The sequence below is a fragment of the Crinia signifera genome, chromosome 4 (assembly GCF_055691185.1).
Source record: "Crinia signifera chromosome 4, ASM5569118v1, whole genome shotgun sequence".
Taxonomy (NCBI): Eukaryota; Metazoa; Chordata; class Amphibia; order Anura; family Myobatrachidae; genus Crinia; species Crinia signifera.
Genome location: NC_139220.1, coordinates 102,984,006 through 103,008,780, shown reverse-complemented (window position 1 = coordinate 103,008,780; position 24,775 = coordinate 102,984,006). Strand labels below are relative to the sequence as shown.

Sequence of the window (24,775 nt, the reverse complement as noted above, 5' to 3'; positions counted from 1 at the left end):
AACACTGACGACCCGCTCACAATGTGCATCGTGAGCGGGTCGTCATGGTGTGTACCCTGCATAAGTCCTGGCTTAGTCGCTGCTGCCAAAAGAGGGGGAAAGCATTCAATGGTGAGTTATCCTTAATGGTTTTCTCCCCATGTGCACGGCTGCAAATTCATAGGTGGCAATTTGCGGCATTTACCTGACAATACACCGGTTTGGATCCGTTCTGTGCACCACATGACTTCAATTTTGCTGGGCATACACGCTACAGTTATCTGCCTGAATTCACTGGATCGGAGAGTTAATTGCAGTGTGTATGTGGGTGACTGTCTGGTAATATCAATCAGTCGGATATGCCGGTTTGGCCAGCTGTTCTGTCCAAATCAATATTTTCAAAGTGTCACGTCGGCCACATCGGGCAGTGTATGCCCAATTGCGGCTTTCACTTCGGGCTGACAGACATTTTTTCTGTACGTGTATGCCCAACATAAGACATACTCATAAATGTTGCAAACTCCACACTTGTACATGCACAGTCAGCAGTGGAGATTTGGAATTCTGTGTTTCCTATGTTGCACAAGTTCAGCTGGAAACATCATTGAATGTGTGGAAGGGTTTGAAACTGTCATCCGCTCATTGCTTTGTACACTGACTAAGAATCCACAATACCACTTTCACACCACACAAATAACCCAGGTCTGACCTGGATTGTTGCCTGGTCAACCTGGGTCATTCTGCACTGTGAAAGGTCTTTTGAAAAATCCTGAGTCCAGTAACCCGTTAATGGGTAGTGTGAACAGGTTACCCTGGTCAAGCGACCTGGGTCCCATTCACACTATATTTGGAAGGAGGGAGGAGGCAACGTCAGCTCCAAGAGCTACCTCCTCGCCTGCCCCCGATTTTGCCCCACCCCGATGACATCAATGACTCGGCTTATTGACTGGATGGACCGGTGTCCAAATTTGCAATGTGGAAGGGGTACAAGTAGGTCAGATTTGCCTTAGTGCCAGGGACTTTTGATCTAGCTGTGCTATGAGGCTTAGCTGACTGGGGCTGCATCTACTGTAACAGACTGAGCAGTGGGATTTTTTCCTTGCACCTGTATGCATGATTATTATACCTGTTTGTCAAAGCTTCTTTGCACATGTGTGTTCTAGCATACTTCCCAACTTTGTACTGATGAATGGAGGGATGCCTAAAATTTGGGGTCATGACCTTGTGGCCAGGGGGCATGGCCTATAATTGTTCCATTCCCATGAGGCCACACCACAATTTTGCGGCTGTAGGGGGCATAGGCACCACTCTGTGAGATGCTGTGCACCTGTCTTCACTGCACTGACTGGGGGGACTCCCAATTGCCTCCCCCTACCGCGACACTGCCAGCCCCAGGTCGGATGTGGTACAGTCCCAGAAAAATGGTGCAGTATTGCAAAATGTGTAACTCCTACTGTATATGACCAGATTACACGGTTGTTCTGTAGCCCTCTGCATGGCGTTTAAATGCACATGTATCTTATGTTGTGTACATTTCCTGTGTGACCACCAGAGCATGGAAACTTTCCTTGAGAGGCAATGATCTGCTAGATATTTATAATCCATGAACTAATAGACTGGCAAAGCAGAATGTGTTAAAGATCAACTAAAACTACACTACAAGTTGGGTTATTTTAAAGCTGTGCTAATAACATTCACAAATATATTTGTACACTACCATTCAAAAGTTTGGGGTCGCTAAGAAATGTCCTTTATTTTTTAAAGAAAAGCACTGTTTTTTTCAATGAAGACTTTTAGACTTTGACACTGGCGTTTTGCTGGTAACATTTAATGAAGCTGCCAGTTGAGGACCTTTCTCAAACTAGAGTGAAGATAACATTAAATGAATCTGAAATACACTCTATACATTTGTTAATGTGGTAAATGATTATATTCTTATATACCATTTCCAGCAACCATCACTCCAATGGTGTAATGGAACATTGTGTTTGCTAATCACATTAGAAGTCTAATAGATGATTAGAAAATGTATACACCCTTGTGCAATTATGTTAGCACAGCTGAAAATGGGTTTGCTCATTAGAGAAGCTATACAATTGGCCTTCCTTTGAGCTAGTTGAGTATCTGGAGCAGTGGTGTCACTGTTGACAGTGAAAAGGTCGACATGAGTTTTTCAGGTTTTTTCGTATCCCTTTCCACCACTGTTTAGTGTTCCCATGCTGAAATAGAAACATTGGAGATAAATAATAACATAAATACATGGAAGAAAACACCCATTCTTTTCACCTATTATATACACAGTATATTGTTGAAATAAATTAATAAAATAAATTAATAAAATTGTACAAAACTCCCCTATTTGAATTTTGGTCTTTACTGCAGCGGTAAAGCCACTGAAACTGCCCCTGTCGAGGAAGATCAGGAACAGAGCATTTTGCAGTTGGTGGAATGGGTCATTAAGAAGGGGGTGCAGGGCATACTGGGCCCACCTTTGTCACCCCCCCAAGTTGGAGTGCGTTTACACCACTGGCTGTCCCTCTTATGCAGCAGCAGAACCAAGCAGTCCGAAAGGGAGAAGGACAGTATGCATTACAGACAAGGGTATCAGGCTCATAAGGTATAGATGGAGCTTTGTGACCATAGGAGAGATAAGAGTGTGGAGAGAGCAGTAAGCGACACCCTTATTCTCCTCCCTTTCTGGGTGTCTGAGCATTTTTTAACTATTAGTAAAATATTGAATATACATCATTGGTTTACATTTAATGTACCCAATCCATACATCTCAATATGACACATTCCAGGAGGGACACACATTTGGATTGTATTAATCTGTGTTCAAACAAATTTATCAATTAAATAGTTTAAAACAGGTGACGCCAGTCATACAGTATATTAAGGGGGGTATTCATTCCCGGCCGCTATTTGTGATAGGGAAATAGAAGCTACCGCCTATTCAATGCTATCTTTCCTGACCGCATTGAAGAGGCAGATCGACAGAATGGGCCCGACTTTAAAAGCAGTCAAACCCGTTTTGTCGATTTTTGGCTGTGAATTGTCGTGATCCCGGCCGAATCTCGACAATTTACGTCCTTTTACATGGACACGCCCCCTTTTTTCGCCGTTCGGCAGGCGGGACATTGAATTGCACCTGGCGACCTGCGGTCATATAACACGAAAACGTCTCAGGGTCACGGCTGTCGAGCCAGATCGACAGTTGTGACCCGGGATTGAATACCCCACTAAGGGCCGTATTCAGATCTGAGCTCAGTACAAATTTGTTTGGAAAATGGGCAAAACCATGTGCACTGCAGGTGGGGCAGATGTAACATGTGCAGAGAGAGTTAAATTTGGGTGGGGTGTGCTGAAACTGAAATCTAAATTGCAGTGTAAAAATAATGCAGCCAGTATTTTCCCTGCACAGAAACAAAATAACTCAAACAAATCTAACTCTCTCTATACTTGTTACATTTGCCCCACCTGCAGTGCACATGATATTGCCCATTTTCCAAACAAATTTGTACTGAGCTCAGATCTGAATAAGGCCCTAAGAGTGAAGTCCAGGTAGAGATCATTTGTTACTCCTGGAATGGGTCATGTTGGGAGATATGTACAATCTCATATACACCCCTCCACCTTTCACCGGGACACCTCTGTCTTAAGTGCCCCGGGCACCTCCAAGGCTTAATCCGGACCTAACAGTTAGGCTGGCGTGGGAGGCCAGTTAGGGATAGACTATGGGAGAAGCTGGTTAAAGATGGTGTTAAAATACTTACTGGGATCTCTTTGGATTCTGTTCAATAGGATTCTGCTGTCTTCTGACGGTCAGAATCCTACTGCCAGCATTTTGGGCCTTATTCTAGTTCACTCTTTCTGACAAAATCCTTCTTAGATGGACAAAACCATGTGCACTGCAGGGGGGGCAGATGTTACTTGTGCAGAGAGAATTAGATTTGGGTGGGGTTTTACTTCAAAGTGAGATCTATATTGCAGTGTAAAATTAAAGCAGCCAGTATTTACCTTGCACAGAAACAAAATAACTCACCCAAATCTAATTCTCTCTGCACATTTTACATCTGCCCCCCCCTGCAGTGCACATGGTTTTGTCCATCTAAGAAGGATTTTGTCAGAGAGTGAACTAGAATAAGGCCCTTTGTACCTAACACTAACATACTTCCAGGTAAGGTCCTCAACTGTGCTTATCCTCAAAACAACCGGGGTTGAAAGTAGAAAATCTTTATCAATTCTGATATATTTCACTGCTATAGAGGAACTGAAATCCCCAAGCAGGACCCACTAAAGCATGACATGCAATGCTGACCCTCAAAATTTTGTAGTAGACTCCGATATTGCTGGTAATGCTATTTAATACAGGCGTACTCTGTACTTCTGGCTATCATGGATGCAAAAGAAGACATCAGTTATGTTTGGAAAGTGTTCTGGCTATTAAGGCAGCTCAATATGTTCCCAGTTGGTATGTGGCATAATATACACTTGTTGAACAAATAGATGTCTTTGTGCACTTTGGGCCTGATCCCGTGTCAGACACATCCGTGTCTCCTCCGTACAGTCATGACAGCTTGCTTACTAGCTTATCCTAATGTAAGAATCTGCCCATGTAGGCTTAATACCCATGCTTCTGCAAGTCTATTCCGCAGCCGCTGTTACTCCTGCAGTTGCCAGTCATTCGTATCGGGACGTGCACATACCCCATGCCTGGTGCAAAAGGTCTGTAAGAAACTAGAATCCCATCTTAGCGCACATGCTATAAATCAGCACCAACATTGGCATACACGCGAATACAATACCATGTTATGGATCCATTCCACTCATCCACCTGGAATCTACTTATGCGTGGCATACAATTATCTGACCAATCTTTCCCAAAACCGCCAGATCAGAGAGATAATTGCAGCGTGTACTGTATGTGATTGACCGATCCGGTAATATCAATCAGTTGGACATGCCGATTGTCCACCATGTCTGTCCAATTCAATATTTTCAAAATGTCATATCGGCCGCATCGGGCAGTGTTATGCCCTACCGCAGCCGACGAACGGATAGTACGGATGGTGTAATGGTTAGCATTACCACCTCACAGCACTCATGGGTTTGATTCCCACCATGGCCCTAACTGTGCGGAGTTTGTATATTCTTCTCATACTTGCGTGGGTTTCCTCCGGGTACTCCGGTTTCCTCCCACATTCCAAAAAATATACTGGTAGGTTAATTGGCTCCCAACAAAAAAAAACCGAGTGAATGTCTGTGTGTGTATGTGTGTGTGTACATGTGGTAGGGAATATAGATTGTAAGCTCCACTGAGACAGGGACTGATGTGAATGTTTAAATATTCTCTGTAAAGCGCTGCGGAATATGTGTGCGCTATATAAGAAACTGTTAAAAAATAAATAAATAAAATATCTCCTCTATTCCTTCAGGTCAGTCTGACATGAATTTTATCTTAGGAATAAAAAAGAGAAAAAGAAACTCGGGTGGGGTGCACTCTTAATCCCCAATTTAAAGTTGTTCAGTTAAGATGCTTATAATTTTTATTTTATTATTGGTTTTATATATTTTTTATGTTTTTTTAATGCTGTGTATAATAACTTATTGATTGTGTGGCTTTAAAGTCCAGTATATTATCAAAAATAATTTATTGCCTTTGTCCCTACGAATTTTTAATTAATTACTCTGGGATTAGGCTAACCATCATATATCCTTAATGCCCACATCCCATTGGCATTGTGGGTATTTACTCAATTGATTTGAGATAAGGATTTTAATCATGGGTCAGCATGGGATGTGATGTTAACATTGGATTAACCTTGGCATTATTAGTCAGTTATATCTCCAATACATTCAACTGATACTAAAGGCCCCCATACATTAGGCTGACTTGTCCTAGGGACAAGTCGGACCCAATTTACCTGCGAGCCGCCCGGCAGCTCCCCGGGAGGCTCACATACAATTTGGCACTTGATGTGCCATTTTTACATGGGATAAATCGCATGCGATTTATCCCATGTAAAAAAAACCCCGGGGAGCTGCAGGGCGGTGAGCAGTAGTGGGGGCGGGCAGCGGCAGTAGTGGGGACGGGCAGCGGTGGTGGGGGCGGCCAGCGGCGGTAGTGGGGGCGGGCAGCGGCGACGGGCGGCGTTTGCGGTGAGCGCAGTGTACTTACACATAGCAGCAGCGGCGGGGACGGGACGCGCAGTGGCGGCTATTATATTTTTAAAATACTTGTCAAATGACCGGCCGCTCTCTGATTGGCCGGAGAGCTCTCAGCCAATCAGAGAGCGGCCGGTCATTTGACAAGTATTTTAAAAATATAATAGCCGCCACTGCGCGTCCCGTCCCCGCCGCTGCTGCTATGTGTAAGTACACTGCGCTCACCGCACACGCCGCCCGTCCCCACCGCCGCTGCCCGCCCCCACCACCGCTGCCGCTGGCCGTCCCCACCACCGCTGCCGCTGGCCGCCCCCACTACTCCCCCGGTGTCTGTATGCATATGCCTGTCAGGTGGCAGGCATATGCATACAGGGAGGTCGGACGTGATCGTATGTACAGACCGTCCGACCTCCCTGATCCGGTCCGATGCGCACGGGACTGCGCATCGGATCGGATCAAATGTCACATACCTACGATTTTGGGCCGATTTCATCCGATAATCGGATGAAATCGTCCCAAAATCGCATAGTGTATGGGGGCCTTTAGACTAATCTTTTTCTAATCTTTTTTTGATCACCTAGTGCAGCTTCCCCCAACAAACCTTTTCCCTAATGAATTTTATCTTTACATGTATGTCTTGCATAGGAAATACCCATCAATCTTGCAAACTTCATACATGTAAATGCATAGTCAGTTCTTTCTACATGACATCTGTCCACATTTCTACTTTTGTCTGACTCGGACCCTTACTGGGCAGGACATTCTTTTTGTGGTTTGAAAAAAATACCTGGAAGTATCGACAGGTTTAGTCAGACTCTTGCACTTGCAATGAGCCAAAGGGGTCTGCTGACACCCTCATTCCCAAAAGGGCTCATCGCAAGTGCCACAGTCTGAACAAACCTGTCGGTACAATATAATATCGCATTGCATGCCATTTCTAATGCGGGTCTGTGGTCCCGGAAATTGGGTCCCATCGTATACCTTAATTAGTGGTATGCGATGGGCGCCCTGATAATATACAAGTACCGGGGGGATGTTTTATATTTTTTTTCCCCATGGAGGGGCCCCAAATATATTGCTGTGCCCAGGCCTACAATGCTATTAAGAAGACCCTGACTGTGCAGAGTTTGTATATTCTCCCCGTGCTTGTTTAGGTTTCCTCCGGGTAATCCGGTTTCCTCCCACAATCCAAAAATATACTGGTAGGTTAACTGGCTCCCAACAAAAAGGGACAGGGACTGATGTGAATGTTCAAATATTCTCTGTAAAGCGCTGTGGAATATGTGTGTGCTATATAAGGAACTTAAAAATAAATAAATCTAGGTACTGCACTGTATAGACAGAGATCTTGGAGGAAATGCAATAGCTAGTGGGATATATTGATCTGTGCAATTACAATGAGTCTGCCCCCCCCCCCCCTTCTTTTATTTCTATTTCCCGTAGGCTATTGCCTTTATGTCTGCTTTGTAAATCCACCAGAAATGTGAAGATCAGCATTGCAGAATGCTCACTGTAGTGTTCATTCTAGCACTCGCCATCTTTGAAAACCCTGATATGCAAACCAGACCTGTGCTAGAAACATCACAGCAGACAGCGACACCCCAGGCAGGGAAGAGGAACTGCATGGGTTTTCAAAGTTGGCGGGTGCTAGAATGAACACTATCACTGTATTTGTAAAGAGTATTTCTAGTTGGCATTCGCAATGAGTGGAATACTCTCTGTATTGCATATAAGCTAGTTTCTCGAATGAACCACCTGCACCAACACATGTGATGCCAATAATTAATGATATAGGGGCTGAAATTATAAACCCTCGTCTCTAAGGATGCACCAAGAAAGTTCTCTCCAGCCTACAGGGTGCCATTCCTTGCACCAAATGCAGAGAAACCAGTGGCAGTGCAATGCTCCTCCATGTTAGTAATGGACTAAGCATGTGGCTTTGGGCTATGATGTCAAGCCACAAAAACTGGAGATGCTGCCCTGCGTCCACTGCACACTGGGTGAGAGGTAGAGTACAGGTGTGGGTGAGCGAGCGGAAAAACCAAGTTGGAGCCTAGGATACTAGTATGGGCCTTTGTCTGTAGTGAATATTGGTCAAGATGATACTCTACAATAGAATGATCTTTGTATTATAGGTCACTGCTATACTATTACACTCCAAACAGGAGTCAAATTGGATATAGCAAATTTTTCTAAGGGAAAAATGCAACTTTCACAGGGAACATAAGGCCCTCTAAGTTGTAGGCCACATAGGAGCCACAACCCCAGCTACTAGTGTTTGATACTAAGGGCCTGATTCATACCTGTTCGCTAGACAGCATATATTTGCTGCATAGCAAACAGGTGAACACCGCCCCAGTGACATTCCTCCATTTGCATGCGAGTGGATGTGTAACTTTACACATGCGGCCGCACAGGCGAAAATCATCCGATGGTCGCTCGTCACTTTGCAATTCCACCCTGTCCTCCAAATTCAGGGTGGGTGCTGACATCTTGTGATGTCAGCTGCCCGCCCCAAGCAGGCATTGACGCACTTGCATTCTGAGGGAAACAGTGTTCTATGGGCATGCTCACCTCACTGAAGAAATGCCTTGACGATTGTGATACTTGCTGAAGGCATTGGCTCATGCACATATTTGCACATATGGCATATGCATAGCCCCACCATCAGCTAGGGCACCGAATTCGGCCTGCAAAGAGCGTGTCTGAATGACCCCACAAGTGGAGCGTTCACTAGTAGTTGCTCACCATCATTTTCAGCTATATAATTATAGTGATCTTCATCATATAACACTGACTAATTCATTATAAAAATTGATCATCATAAAAACCAATACTAAAAATATAATGCCATAGGAAACCATGTCTCATCTTTCTCATGTCAGTTTATTTGGACAATACTCACAATATGCCCTTATAAAAACAATATAAATGGACTTGTGAACATTGTATTTTGTGCTTATATCAATATTTTTTTTTTTGTAAAGCAACTACCCTACATTACATGAAACATTACTTCAGATTCTGATTATTTCCACGGCTGCCGCTGCATGTGCCAGCAATTCCAGTATCCACATGGGTTCAGCTTTACGTGCCAGCAATGCCCACTGCCCCTACAGATGCTGTAAGGGCCAGCGATGCCCACTAACCCCACAGCTGCTGTCTGTGCCAGCAGTGCCCACTATCCCCACAGCTGCTGTCTGTGCCAGCAATGCCCACTATCCCCACAGCTGCTGTCTGTGCCAGAAATGCCCACTCTCCCCACGGCTGCCACTGTGTGCCCCAGGCTGCTCCCATTGGCTCCTGCGGCTGAGGCATTAGTATGTCTGTCTCAGGAATGTGCCGGGCGCTGCTGCTGCTGCTCCCCCTGGTTGGGAGCTGGGAATGTATGTGCTGCAGTCCTGGTCCCTCCCAAACCAAACCATGATTCATTTCCCTGTATCCCCCGGCCCGGGTGTCATCTTACACTCCTTATATAGCCTGGGAGCCGGGGACTGCTGGCAGCAGGACTGCAGCCTGTCCTCCTTCCGCACGCCGCTGTTGCCTTGGGTGAGAGTGTGGGGAGACACAGCAGGATCAGTGCATGGAGCTCCCATAAGTGCTGCTAGTGGGTGACCCTCTGCCGTCCTCCTCGCTGCTGATGGGATGTGTATTCCTAGTATAGATGAATAGACTGTAATCTCGCTGTAATGCATGGGAGTGATGGGAGTGAGAGCAGGCTATATAACTCCTGCAGGGCAGCACATACCTGACTGGGTGGTAACCAGGGGGCGGATTTGCTTGAATGCCGGGGATTCCTCTACTTACACATTACCATATGTATTTCTTCTCTACAGATTCGTGACATGGAGGATTACAAAGTGACTTTGGATGGACCAGCCCCATGGGGTTTCCGCCTGCAGGGGGGAAAGGACTTTAACATGCCCCTCTCCATCTCCCGGGTGAGTGAGACCAGCGGCCCTTGCTCCATGCTTCCACTCATACATTACATCTGTGTGTGTGTGTGTGTGACCTTGAAATAGACCTCTCCTGTCAGCAGAGACTGCTGGTGTCACAGGCATGGCCTCTGGCTAGTACTCTCACACACACAAAGTGATGTATAATCCATCATCCGTCTAGAATGCAAGGGGTTAACAGTTGTAAAAGTGACACTAATAGCAGTGTGGCAGCAGTGCGCGTGTATCCTGTTTCATGCCAGGAATTCCTTGAAGTAGAATTCTTACTTCTATTTCTGGGACGCATCAAAAGATTTGTACTTTGTACATTAAAATATCCTGTAGAGACCATTTTTATTTGTGTATATGATGGTTCCTGAGTGGTAACTGTCTTATACTTCGATGGAGACTGTACAAGAAACTGTTCTTCAACCTGTGACATCAGCGGTCAGATATTAGTACTTGGGGGTTGTTGCCTCTTTGTATTTAAAGGGTAAATAGCCAATAGATTAGTGAGTGACATGCAGGCCACTGTGTGCATCTAGATAATGTGTGAGTTCTATAGAAGATGGAACGTTGCCCATAGCAACCAAACAGCTTCTACTTATTTATTTATCACTTTCTAGAAGATATTAAATATAATCTGATTGGTTGCTATGGGCAAAATCCCATCTTTAATATGAACTCCCACTTTAGTAAATTTACCTCTATGTGTCTCTAGGCAGGAGGGTAGTATTCTGTCATAATAACTCTAGGAAGATGGCCACAGGGCTAATACAGCTGGCTATGTATCTGTAGGCAGGAGGGTGGTAGTCTGTGATAACTGTGGGAAGATGGGCACAGAGCTATTGTTATGCACACGGGTGACTTCAGGTTTGTATATTACAGTAGGTTGGAAACCTGATGTTGAGTGTCTGACATTTATTTCACACCCTCCTCCCTGGGTGGGGCGGCTTTTGTTCCTAACTGTGTTGATTTTGCTTCTGTGCCACAATCAGACAATCCTTTTCCTTCATGCTAGGCAGATTGTTCTGCCCTAATGTTTGTTTCGGGGGAGGTCCTGTCCAGACAAGACGTCTGCTTGGTGTTGTTATTAGGGGTAGGCATGAGAAAAGGATGGCAGAAACTTCTTGAAGTCTGTTTGGATTTTGATTCTATCTCGTGTTCTTCCCTGGCAGAAAGAGCGTTGATGCCAGTGTTATATTGTTGTACCCAAATGTCTGGAGCTGTTTGGAGGTGTAGCCCCAGGGCCTGCTACTGATATGTCGTATTATTTCATCTGCTGTATCAAAGGCCTCAGAAATATTGATGCCAGAAAGCGGCACTTGTCGTTTGCCCATGATAGGAAATAAGAAGTTATTGTTTTATCTGAAGCTAGGCATGGCTTTCTAAGGGCATGCTTCTGTTTCTGGCAAAAGTGTGTGTGAGAGAGAGAGAGCTCACATCGCCTGCTGTTTGCCGCTATTCCCTGTCAGAACCATAACAAAGAAAATGAATACAAATGCAATCTACTTCACATTGGACTTGGCCATCTAGATGGGTCCAATAAAATGATTGGGACCTCTCATTTAGCAGACCATTTATCAATTATCACATTTCTAACGCTACCTTGGCCCAGGTTAGTGCTCAAGTTGTCACTGCAGGATGCGATTACACTGGGCAGATGTATGAAGGGACACATGCAGGGACAGCAATGTGCTCCCTTCACTGGCTGGACTCCCAGGGGGCCCATTTATTACGGATCGCATATACAATGCGATCTGAGTGGTATCTTACCACCCAAGGATCACATTGTATGTCTCTGCAAATGCAGGTACAGGGTTGCCAGGGGTCTGCTCATGCACTGTTATACCCCTTTCACACAAGAAAATGCAGGGACCCACCTGGGAATATGGCCCAAGGATCATGCTGGGCCATTCCCGGGTTGGCACCTTTCACTCCAGAAAAGTCCCTGCATTTTCTGGTGTGTGTAGGGGGCGGGAAGGAGGCCGTCAGGAGGCGGGGAGGAGGTATGCAGGCAGCTTGATGGCGGTGGGATGGCAGCGAGTACTCACCCCGGGTGCTGGTCCTCGGTGCATGCCGGGGATCCACACAGGTGTTGGGCGCAGATGATGCAGCTCTCTCGCTGCAGTGAAGGCTAGAGAGCTTTGTCATCTATATATGCCGCATGTCCTGTCATCTGCGCCCGCCGCCTGTGTGGTTCCCAAGCCTGACAGCACACAGAGGACCGGCAACCGGGTAAGTACCCCTACCCCTTTCACACAGGCCAGGTTCCCGGGATGAACTCGGGAACAACCCTGCTCCATAGCCGTGTTGAAATCCCGGGAAATTTTCCCAGGGGCCCAACCCCGGAATTTAGGCTGGTGTGAAAGGGGTATTAGCACTGACCCGTGCTGGCCACACTGCCCCACCAGCAGTGCGATTTGTAGCCCATAGACTACAATGGCTACCGCCTTATCAGAATGGTGGCAGCCCTGGGAGTCGATTCAATGCTGCCAATGTTGAAAAATCCGGAATTCTGTCTATTTTGCTTAGAAATGAAGCATAGATTGCTCCATGTGTACGTGAGGACCGGATCTAGTCAGATCCCCAGTGTTCTAACCAGAGAACACCGGTTGGCACAGATAGCCCATACACACATCACTACGGGAAGCACAAGGGCGATTTCCCGAGCCTGCATCACTCAGCATGAAGAGTAGAAAAAATTGCCTTGTGTGTTTGGGCTTAAGATTTTAGAAGTGAGAGATGTTGCTCATAGCAACCCATCAGATTCTAGCTATTGTCCTCTAGAGTAGCTAGATAAATAAGTAGGGTACATTTACTAAGATGGGGTTCTATTAAAGATGCATTGTTGCCCATAGCAACCCATCATATTCTATCTGAAACTGATCCTGGATAATATGGAATCCCCTAATTGGCTGCTGTGTTCTACAATCCAGAAGATACTGAACCAAGGTGTTCCGTAAACTCGCACTATCCTAATACATACTTTATATGATATATCTAGGACATTTCTAGGAAGCAATTACTGTTCTGTAACGGGACACTACATTGTGTTTCAGAACAGGAAGTGTTCAGTTCCTCCGTTTTTTTTTTTTCCAACATAAGGTTCCATGGAAAGAATTTTCCATGACCGTGAAATGCTGCCGGTTTCTACCTGGACTGAGATATGTTCTGTTACTTGGGATGAAAAGAATCTATAACATTGTTCATAACTAAAGTGCAGGTTTTTAGAATGGGAGCTATTGTACATAACAACATATCAGATTCTACTTTACATTTATGTGGTGTCGTGTGCGCATCCGACAGTGGGGATCCAGACAGTCAGTATCCCGACTGTCGGTGCTCCGACAGGTGGGTGAGCGCAAAGAAGCTCCTTGCAGGCTTGCAGCGCTCGCCATGCTGCTGTCCTGGTGGCTCGCTACGCTCGCCACAGGTTCTATTATGCCTCTATGGGGGTCGTGGACCCCCACAAGGGAGACTAGCCCCTGTGAGTTGGGATCCCCCCTGTCGGAGATCCGGCAGTCGGGATCCCGACGTTGGGATACTGACTGTCGAGATCCCCACTGTCGGAGCATCATCCGGCACCCCATTTATGTAGCATCATTTGCAAGATATTAGCTAGAATGTTTTTGGTTTCTATGGGCAACATCTCCACATATGAGACCCTACACTTTAGTAACTATGGGGCAGATGTATTGAGCCTGGCGAAGAGATAAATTTGAGATAAAGTGGAAGGAGATAACGCACCAGCCAATGAACTGTGTTTGAAATATGACAGTTGGGAGTTGCTTGGCTGGTGCGTTATCTCCTTCCAATTTATCTCCGGTTTATCTCTTCGCCAGGCGTAATACATCTGGCCCAATACCCCTAAGTGCAGAGGCACTTTAAGATAGGAGGAGTCCTGTGTGCAGCCTCCTCAGTTCGGGACTCCTCTCTCCTGGCCAGCGCTGCTCTAGTACACAGCACAGTAGAGCACTAGAGGGCTCAGAACCTACCGCGCATGTGCAGAACTTTTATTTTTGGCTTTGCTGACTACGTAGGAGAAGTATTAAAATGGGTGCAGTGTATGCGGTATTCATGTGGGTGCAGTGTATGCGGTATGGGACCCCTGGGACACCTCGCATTACCTATGACAGGGCGTTCCTTATGTATTGCATATCTGATAATCCTAAATACCCCAAAGCAGGCACTGGAAATCCACGTGATGTGATGATAAATTAAGAAGCCCCCCCCCCCCCCTCTATTTTTATAAAAAAAATAAATAACATTTAATTGTAATTAAAATTTGCTAAGTAATAAATACACGTGTGTGTGTGTGATAGATATATATATATATATATATATATATCGAACGGTTTCCAGTGCGGCACTCCAAGATAAATGACAATAACTTCAGTAAGCTTCAACCATTTATTGGGAAGCTTAGCAGCTGCTAAGCTTCCCAATAAATGGTTGAAGCTTACTGAAGTTATTGTCATTTATCTTGGAGTGCCACACTGGAAACCGTTCGATATACACTATTTGTGTGAAGGCACCCAGCCAGCTGCATACACAGGAGGTGTGCCGGGCCAGACAGTCTCTCTATATATATATATATATATATATATATATATATATATATATATATATATGTATATATATATATAGTTGCGATAGAAGCAGCAACACCGCCAAAAACAGTAACTTTAAGGGTGCCGGTCTAAAGTATCCCCAGTGTGGGTACCCAATAGTAGTTGCAGATGGCCGCACTCCCAATAAATACTTTATTTATTGGGAGTGCGGCCATCTGCAACTAATATATATATATATATATATATATATATATATATATATATATATATATATATATATGTATATGTATGTGTCAGTACACAATGCAATGTTTGAGGCCTCCTGACAGTCGGAGGTCTGAGGAAATCTCCCCCCTTGGCCTCACACCTCCGGTAGGAGTATGGATCATAGGGTCAACAGTGTCTCCCACAGACCAGTTGTGGCCAAACCTGTCCTCAAGATCTATCAACAGTTCATGTTTTTCAGACAACCTGTGGATCTATAGGAGTGTATTCAATGCTTTTTGCGAGCTGTGACAGCTCATAGGGTCAGAATTGAACTGACCCCCTGCACACGCTGTTTCCCCCTCGCTAGGTTTGTGGAGCGAAGGGGAAACCTATGAAGCAGCTCAAACAGCAAGTCTTGCTGCTAAATGCAGCGGCTCCCTGCATTAGCCGCGAGCCTCGCTGTTTGGCGGAATCCTCACTGTCCTCTGACAGCGAGGATTTCCCCGGCGCATTGAATAGGGTGAGCGTCCAGCATGGGGGTTAAAAGCATTGAATACGGCCCATAGTAGGAATGAATGCAGCAGGTTTGAAGATGTGACAGTTAGTCCAGCTAGGTGATGTAGAAAGCGTAGATAGATCTCGAGGACCAGTTTGGCCATCCCTGCTGTAGACAAATAATAATGTCCCTGTCAATGAATAAAATCATAGTGCTCCCATTCAAAGCATAGTGCTTATGTTGTATGTAAATAAATAATATTATTGTTCCCAGTAGTGGGAAAATACACCCTATGGCCCCTTGTATAATAACTAAGGGCCTGATGAAGAGTTGGTTGGTAATGAAGTTGCTATTCGATCTGCTTTCTCAATAGTGGTTGTGGGAATGCAGAATTTAGAGGGGGGGGGGGTTCCAGAAAGGAAATGTAGCCAAACATGGGAAGTTTGGACTGAGGAAAGTCGATTACACGTGTTTGTGTGTATTTGTGGTATGTGTGTGTTTATAGATAATGGGGTGTGGTATTGCTCACAACAATGTCTAGATCGACATGCGCAACACCTGGGTACGTAGGCCCCAGTTAGTATACTATGTACCATTGCATGACTTGCTTCGCTCACCATGCAATATATATAAATAAATATTACTGATCAACCTTGATGGATTCTTTAGTCTATATCACCAAAAAGTACTAAGTGCCAACATCTCTGAGATATGTGCAAAATATCCACTAGAAATGCCAGTGTCGCTCACATTTGTTAAATAAATAAATTTAAATAAAAAAAATGTGTAAAACTTCATTTTGATAAATTCACTTGGCACTCAATGGGAATAAGATTATTTTTTAATCAAAAGTCAACTGTCCTCTGTGTGCGCCACATGACTACAGAATGTATATATTTCGGGCCACCCCACATAGAGCTTCAGTACCGACATGAGTAGGCTAGTAGGCTAAATGTAATCCAGGGGGTAAAATGTTTCACTTTGCAGTTTTGCCTATAACGCATGCAGTTATGTGTTTACTGTGATCAGTATATACTATTTTATCAGTATTCTCTATCTGGCTTTGCTTTTCTCACTTACTAAACACTACACCCCATCCGGACATTAATAAAAAGTGTAGAACAGGAAGAATGCTTTAGTCCAAATCAGACTGTGGCATTCACTTCACTCCTTAAACTGCAGAATAAGGATGGGAGCGGCTGCTCTGGGGAACACCACCTCTTTTATACAGAGGGCCAAATGTAATAGGGTGAGTGTTTCAGAAAGTGAGAGACTTTGGGAGAGTTTTCCCATGTTTTTTAAAGCAGCAATCAATTACATGGCAAAATCAACCTGGTTTTGCAGTGTAATTGATTGCTGCCTATTACATTTGGCCCAGAGTGTCCAAAATCAGTGCGATTTGGTGATTTCAGCTGCTGATTTACAGTGTCAATTATTTAAAAAAGAAAATATCATAACTGCGCATAGGCTATAGTGAATTAATCAATAATTACTATTTAGTAATTATAAAATAAGACATGAAAACTGTCACTTAGGGCCTTCTTAGACCGCTATAAACACTTTGTAGAAATGCAACCGGTTGTAAAAATAAAAGCATACGTAACTAATAGCGCAATTGTTTAATAGTGTAAAATTGCAGTATACTAAAAATGGTGGTCGCTACTTGTAAGAAGTACAATACCAATAGTGTTTTTTTTTTTTTTTTTTTTTTTTTTTTTACGTAATTTTTATTGAAGTTTTAACATTTACATAACCACACTAAAAAGGGCATGATAATTATGGCGATCTTCAGATGAAGGGTAGGCAATAGTGTTTTCTTAGTGCCCAATAAGAATTTTCACATGGAGAAATACATTTGTTCACATGTAAAGCATTTATTAAAAGTCAGTAAAAATCAATGATTTATTTTACACGGCTCCTTGTGGCTGGAGTGATTCACAGTGTACAACAGTTGTTTTTCATTCAAAATATGTAGCAGTTACCCAACGCATTTCGTTTCGACAAGAAACATCACCAGGGGAAAAGATAATTGACCTTCAAACCAATTTTAGTATGTATATATCTAGAAGAGAGTTAAAGTCCTCCTTATTTACTAGCTGGAATTTTTTGGTTGGTTCGCTCCTCCAAATGAGAACATCGGTGCTATAGTTTGTTCTGATTTTCCAATAGTAGAATGTTAATCTCTCCTTAGTATGGCGATTTTCTATATTTATTGGTCTCCTAATAAGGCAGGCCTTGATAGGATATGGGAGGATTTTTAGGACCTCATAGTTATAAGTAGACAATATAAGTAGGAAGAATAATGCTCTCTTCAGAGAAAATCGTTCTGTAACAACGTATTCACTTAATTGTGGAATGGGATGGGTTTAATCTCCATTTCCTCTACTCCAGGGGTGGGGAACTTATTTGTGCAAAGGGCCATTTGTATGGGGAAAAAATCCTTCGGGCCATAAGTAAAAAATTCTCTTACAAATTGTCCTGCTGCAGCCGTCCCACGCTCCAGCGGCTGCTGCTGAATAGGACTTAGACCGGCTACGGGAGCCGCATACGGCCCCCGGGCCTGAGGTTCCCCACCCCTGCTCTATTCGCTCCTTGGTGTCCAGATAACAAGTGACACATATATAAATATAAGTAGCAGCCATATTCACGTTGACACAGGACTGTCTATTAACAACTAATATGGACATATTAGAAAAGCTTCTGCTTTTATTGTTTTGCTTTTATTGTTTTGTATTACAGCGCTATTAGTTATGTATGCTTTTATTTTTACAACCTGGTGCATTTCTACAAACTGTTTATAGCTGTTTAAGAAGGCCCTAAGTGACCGTTTTCATGTCTTATTTTATAATTAATAAATAGTAATTATTGATTAATTAACTCCAGCCTATGCGTAGTTCTGTTCTTTTCTAATTTTCTGGTTTTGGGTTATTGAGCAATCCCTAACAGAACAGCAGCATTGGTCCAGACTAGAGAGTTGTGTCTGGTAAAATATATATGGTCTAGTAATATTACTGTTTTGATTGCTGTATTCTTATCGATTTTGTAGTGCTAGATTTATTCCCCCTTTTTTGTCAATTATTTAAATCTCAAAATCGCGCTGGTTTAACTTTTACATTTATTTCCTCTTTAAGGCCAGTATTCAATGACAAGTATTCAATGCCGGTGCGAGCGGCCGGCGAGGGGGTTAAACTGCGAGGATCATAGAAAACCAGTGAGTTTAACCCCTGCGCCGGCCCCTCGCACTATGCAACGTTCCGGGGGAATCCTCGCAGTCACAGAACGGCGAGGATTCCCCTAAACTGCGAGAGCCGAGGCTAGTGCAGCAAACTCGCTGTAATTAGCCTCTATTCTCGCAGTTTTTGGATGCACATTCGCAAATTCCCCCTCGCTCAAAAAACGGAGCGAGGGGGAATTTGCGAATGAGGGGGGTCAGTTGAATACTGACAGGGTGAGCGGTGACTGCGAGCAAAAAGTCCTGCTCGCAGTCACCTCTCGCCCACGGCATTGAATATATGCCAATGCCTCTGATTTGCCATATTTCCTAGGAAATCTGACAATTCCCCAGGTTTACAGGGAATTTTCTCACAGAAAAAACAATTCGCCCTATTTAATGGACACAATGTCTGGTGATTCTCTGTTTGTGATTCTCCGCGATTCGCCAGTGGTTTTCAATGGGGTTTTTAGTGGAATTCGCCGAGAGTGTATTCAATGCTGAAGTGGAGAACTGCTTTCTCCAGTGATTTTCCCAGGATTCTCCATTTTACATTCGTCATCTTTTTCTGGAGAACTGGAATGTGATCTTTGAAAATAAAGCGTTTTTTATTTTTATTTTGGTGTCAAAAAAATCAGATTTTTTTTTTTATCTCTGAAGGGGTATGCTATTTTTATTCATTTGCTTGCAGCACATGAATATATTTTCAAATTTTTTTTAAACAATATATATATATTTTACACATTCACCAGCAGGGGGCCGAGCCGGGAGCCGCTCATTAATATTTATATATTCACTGCACACTGATCCCGATCATTACACATGCACGATCGGGACCAGTGTGTAGCGGCTCCCTAACACAGTCCCCTGCCAGCTCTGGGGGGGCTCTCCCTGTGTCCCCCACAGCCCTCCTTCACCCCCACAGTGTCCGGCGCAGGCAGGGATGCTTCCATCTCCCTGCCTGCAGCCGTCCCTCCCTCCGCCCTGTCACATTCGCCGCCCGCCGTCCTATTTGCTATGCTGTGCCTCCTGGCTCCGGGGAGCTTTCCCCCGCTGTGGAGCAGAGCCAGGAGGTGAGCGCTAAACAAGGGCGGGAGGGAGTTCAGCGCTGTGCATACTCGCGCCCTGTCTATCACCGCCCACCCTGCGCCCTGTGTCATTTGCCGCCCGCCCTCCGCCCTGTCGTTCGCCGCCCGCCCGGTCTCCTGATTCGCCCCCTATTCGCTCGCAGGGACGGGGAGCCCGTGGCGAGTTGAATAGGATAGACAGGAGGCTGGCCAGCAAATCTCCCTACATGGAGAATTGGGGGGAATGTGCAGAGAATCCTACACAGGATTCGCTGCCTTCCCCCCGTGAAAGCATTGAATACCTGCCTAAATCCGCAGCTGAGATTGGTAGAATGTTTGATTCAACAAACTCAGACCTAATTACAAAACCAATCCTATAGAACCTTTTTTTTTTGTGTTATTCTATGATTTAGATTTCTTTAGAGTCAATTCATATTAGTTTAGTTGTTTTGATCTATAAAGAATGTTTTTTTCATAAGGTTCACACAAGACTTCCCGCCGTAGGACTACAAAGTATAATAACCTGCAGCTCATTTACACTGGGGAATTTTCAAAGAAAACTGCCAATACCCACTTCAATAATTATTCAATGTATGTAGAGTTTATAGGGCTAGTGGTGTTCCCCGGAGTCAGAAAATAGACATTAGTATACTGGAGAAAAAAGAAGACTCTTGCTTGGGGGCACTTTTAACGAATGTATATGTAGTAAGTGGTAATTGTGATTATAACGTTACTTTTACTAAGATTCTTATGTATTTTAAAAGGAATCTTAATACAAGTAATCTTGTATTATATACATACAATATACATTCGTTGAGTACTCCCAAGCAAGAGTCTTCTTTTTTTCTCTAGTATACTATTGTATTGTTTTGATTTATAAAATATTATACAGGTTGAACATCCCTTATCTGTGATGCTCGGGACCACAAGCATTTCTGATTTTTACGTTTTTTGCATATTGTTTTTTTTAACATACTTGCCTGGGTCCCTCGGCATCCACGGCAGCCTTCAGGATCTCCTTCAGCGGTCCCAGGAATGCATTGCACAAGTTTGCAGGTGTGCCGGTGATGTACGATGCAATGCACCCCTGGGACCACTGAAGAAGCTCCTGAACGCCGCCGTGGACATCGGGGGACTTGGTAAGTTTTAAAAAAGCACCCCCCCTCTCTAGAAATCTTAAGTTTGCCCTTGAACCGTTATTATTTTCTATGAGAGCTCTCCCCAGGATCAGACAGAGAAGCAGTAAAGTGGCAGTTATATGCCTGATTTATTATTTTAAAAATGTTACATCCTGTGGGCAAAACCTGTTGGAGAGTTGCAGTCAGTACACACACCCCACATGCTGCAGTGCATCAGTCACCTTGGCAGAGCAATGTGGATGGTACATTTGTTTTTCAGGGATAAAGCCTAAAGCTTGTGCTACAGAAAGTATTCATTAGAATAGGGTATAGGTCATAGGGTTGACAGTATGAAAGTCGACAGGATTGGAAAGTCGACACAAACATTTCGGTCAACAATGGGAAGGCCGACATGATTTTTTCCATGTTTTTCGTGTCTGTCAACGTAAGTCGACATGGACACCGTATAAGTGTATTGCTGCCCTCGCCTTGCTTTGGGCACGGTACCTCGCTGCACTCAGCACACTATTTCTTCTCTCTCCATGCCCTGTATGAAATACTGCCTGTTTAAAAAAAATAAAAATGTGAAAAAATCATGTCAACTTTCTGACCGTCGACCTACCCATTGTTGACCTAATGCTTGTGTCAACTGTCTAACCCTGTCGACCATAGCCCTGTTGAACTGTTCAACCTTCATACTGTCGACCTAGCCACGTATCCCCTAGAATAAAAGCAGGACCATCAGTCTGCTGGAGAGTTTTGTTACTGCTATTAATCACTGTGTAAAATAACTGTTTTAAAGTGTAGGGGTTCTTGAAATTGATTCCAATGAATGAGGGTATAAATATCAGCTTTCCAGCCAGGGTGACACACAGCTGTGTTTGTCTTTCCAGCTTTATGGCTCCTTACATTCTGTTGCTAGCCCTGTCTGTGTGGCCCCAGTGACATGTCTTTGCTACATGTGTGCAAGTCCCCAGTGCATTGACATTCCGAGGACACACTACTTTTATCAGTCCATGAAGAAAAAGTAAAATCTCTATGAAATATTGCTTTCCTATCCATCAATAAATACACCACATTTGTATGGTGCAGGCAAGAAATTTTGACTAGACACTGCAGACGCTATTAGTTATATTAATATAACTATATTATTATTTTTTTAGCAAATTACATAATTAAAAATATATATTTTATTTATATATAAATTTTACAGTAGTCATAAAATAATATCATGTATGTAGTTCTGGTCAGTTCAGTAGAACTTTGTGGCACATTTCTGAAAACGGGCAAAAGTAACTGCAAAAATTCTGTTATTCTTCACAATTAATTCGGATGCAAGGATCTAATAGAAGATCAAAGACGTCTTGTTTCTATTGGTTACAGCACCTTTTAGACCCATTCCTATTGTTATCCTACATACTGTACAGCAGCTTATTGCATTATAAGCAATAATACAATGTGAGATGACATTTAATAGGAAACACACCCAACTATAACTACGTTGTAAATCTCCCTAATGCGCAGTATCCCCTACCTCTTGTCTTTGATGAGCACGATTGCAGTCCTTTCATATTTAAGCCTGACAGCGGACACCTTTTTATTAGCAATGAATTCATTTTAAAAGGAACTTGTTGATTTACCTGTTTTGGAATAGCATTTATACATAGGTTATTTTTCAGGCAGGAATGTAAATAATGTTTATCAACTCCCTCTTCAGGTCACTGTAAAGGTGCATAACCACTGGGTGTTTCTGCCCAGTGTGTACGCTGAGCGATCGTGTGAAAATCTCTGGCCGATAAATCGCCCAGTGCATACACAGTCAGTTATTGTCACCCAACCCAGAGATTTTTAGTGGGGAGGGGGGTGAACCGCTTTCAACAGTAGGCGAGTGATTGACGCAGCTGGTCAAACAGGACAATAGCCGGCGATGATGCGGGAGTAGGCATCAGTGCTCAATGCCCATCACCCCTACCACACACTCTGAGATTTTGAGCTCAAATTTAGTCTGTATTTATATCCTATCGCAACAATCCACATGAATGCAGCATGTAACTTGTATATATCAAAGTTATTTTAGAGTGTTAAACACTAGACAAGTTTTTAAAAGGGTTAGATTGCATCAGGATCGCATCGCAAGCCAAATCGATAGTGTGTACACACCAATACCTGTACAATCCCCGGCTCATCGGGTTAAATGTTCCCAATCAGCCAGGCGGTGTTTATCACACTGTGACTCCTCTGAGGAGGCAGCAGCAGTGAGGAAAGGAGCAGCTTCTCTAAATGGATCAGGGGTTCAGTAGTGAGATGCGTTCTCCCGGTCCCAACCATTGCAGGAGTGTTATACACACCTACACAATAAATCGGTCCAACCATTGTATAGGTGTATACAACGCTTTAGAGCATGGGGATATGCCTACGGTCCCTAGGTCAACACTATGAAGGTTCGACATACATAAGGTTGGCCACTAGAGGTCGACACATGAAATAGGCTAACATGGCTAAGGTCGACACAAGCATTAGGTCAAGAATGGGAAGGTCAAAAGGTCAACATGAGTTTTTGAATATTTTTTTTTTTTTGATGAACAGACTTGTGCCGACAGGTGGCATTTCGTACCCTACCATCCACTAGGGTGCAGAGGGAGAATATAATGCCCAAAGCATGGCGAGTGCAGCGGTACACTGATATGGTGTCCATGCCGACTTGCATTGAAATTTGGGACAAAAAAACCATGGAAAACTCATGTCGAATTTTGACTTTTAAAAAAATGAGCACAAGGTGGAATATGCCCTGTTATGTAGTGTAAGAGCAGTGGTTCTCAAACTGTGGGTCCTGACCCCAAAGCGGGTCGCGACTCCATGTTGCTGACCATCAGGCTGTGAATTTTCTAATCCTATTCAGTGATTTAAGGAGTTTGAATAATCCATTGAATTGTCTGTTATTTTAGACTCCTCCCATCACTCTGTGCCTCCACAATGCTGCCATGTATGTGCTGTCTGCTGACTACACATGTGATGTGATGACCTTCTGCAGTAACTTGCTGGGGTCCTGTAATTATTTTTATTGTTGGATAGGGTCCCATAGCAAAATAGTTTGAGGAACCCTGTGTTAGAGAGTGTAGTAGTGACAGACAGGTGGGAGGCCGCAGACTGATGTGACGTTACTACACCTTTATATTACTCATGTTTATGTATTATCTTCTTCCACATGTTAATATGTAATCTATTTAATCCACAATATTGCAGGCTTCCTCCTAAAGTCACTGTTTGTTTATTTAAAGTCACCAGCTGGTTATTGAAAGTATTTTGACCATGTATTTATAGCTATTAAGAAGGAATGAGTGCTCACAGTTCTCAGCAATCACAAATACGCAGTTACTCAATAGTATTAAAAGAGCAGATGTTTATTTTATTGTTTAGTTAAATGAAAATAGTGGTGACCAGATAACTGGTGTGCATGTATTCAGAGTACAGTATTCTAAACGTTCTGTTCCGGTGGGTTTAGATATAAGAGGTTTGATAAACGGGAAGTGTTTTGACAGCTGTCAGTTATAAGTGTCTGAGCATGATTTTTGTATTAGAAAGAAAACAGCGACATCTTGTGACTTCCTGCTCTCAGGCAGTGACTTTCCCAGTTGGTGTGTTTGCCTGTGACTTTTAATTTTATTTATGGAAAAGCAATCATAAACATTATGCATAGGATAATAATAGTTATATGTAATATACAACAAATGTCATTTCTGATTACATTGAACATCACTAAAAATCTTTAATTCAAAGAGATATAGGGGTTTATTTATCAGTATTCAGAGCTAAGTATTGTCACTTACAGCGATACAGGTTATACTTGTGCTGCCACTTACCATGCATGGGATTACTGTACATAGCGCTCCAACAAAAGCCCTCTCCTCTGAGACTGCTTCTGCTTAGTGATGGCTTACAGTAAAATGCACAGTATATATACTGTATATAGATTATAGAGCTGCAATTCTGCCATTAGAGTTTGTGGGGCAAAATAGGCACACT

At 43.6% G+C, this 24,775-nt stretch overlaps 1 protein-coding gene across 6 annotated transcripts in view; it reads left to right on the top strand.

Annotated features, from left to right (window-relative positions):
- The first annotated feature begins 9,511 nt into the window (after positions 1 to 9,511).
- Positions 9,512 to 24,775, top strand: part of PDLIM7 (PDZ and LIM domain 7) — a 75,836-nt gene continuing 60,572 nt past the window's right edge. For 3 of the 6 annotated variants that reach the window (XM_083182090.1, XM_083182096.1, XM_083182095.1), the window contains exons 1-2: positions 9,540 to 9,693; positions 9,981 to 10,085. In XM_083182090.1, the coding sequence (XP_083038216.1) occupies positions 9,568 to 9,693; positions 9,981 to 10,085 (231 nt within the window). In that variant the 5' untranslated portion in view covers positions 9,540 to 9,567. The other 3 variants (XM_083182094.1, XM_083182092.1, XM_083182093.1) reach the window with 3 other exon arrangements.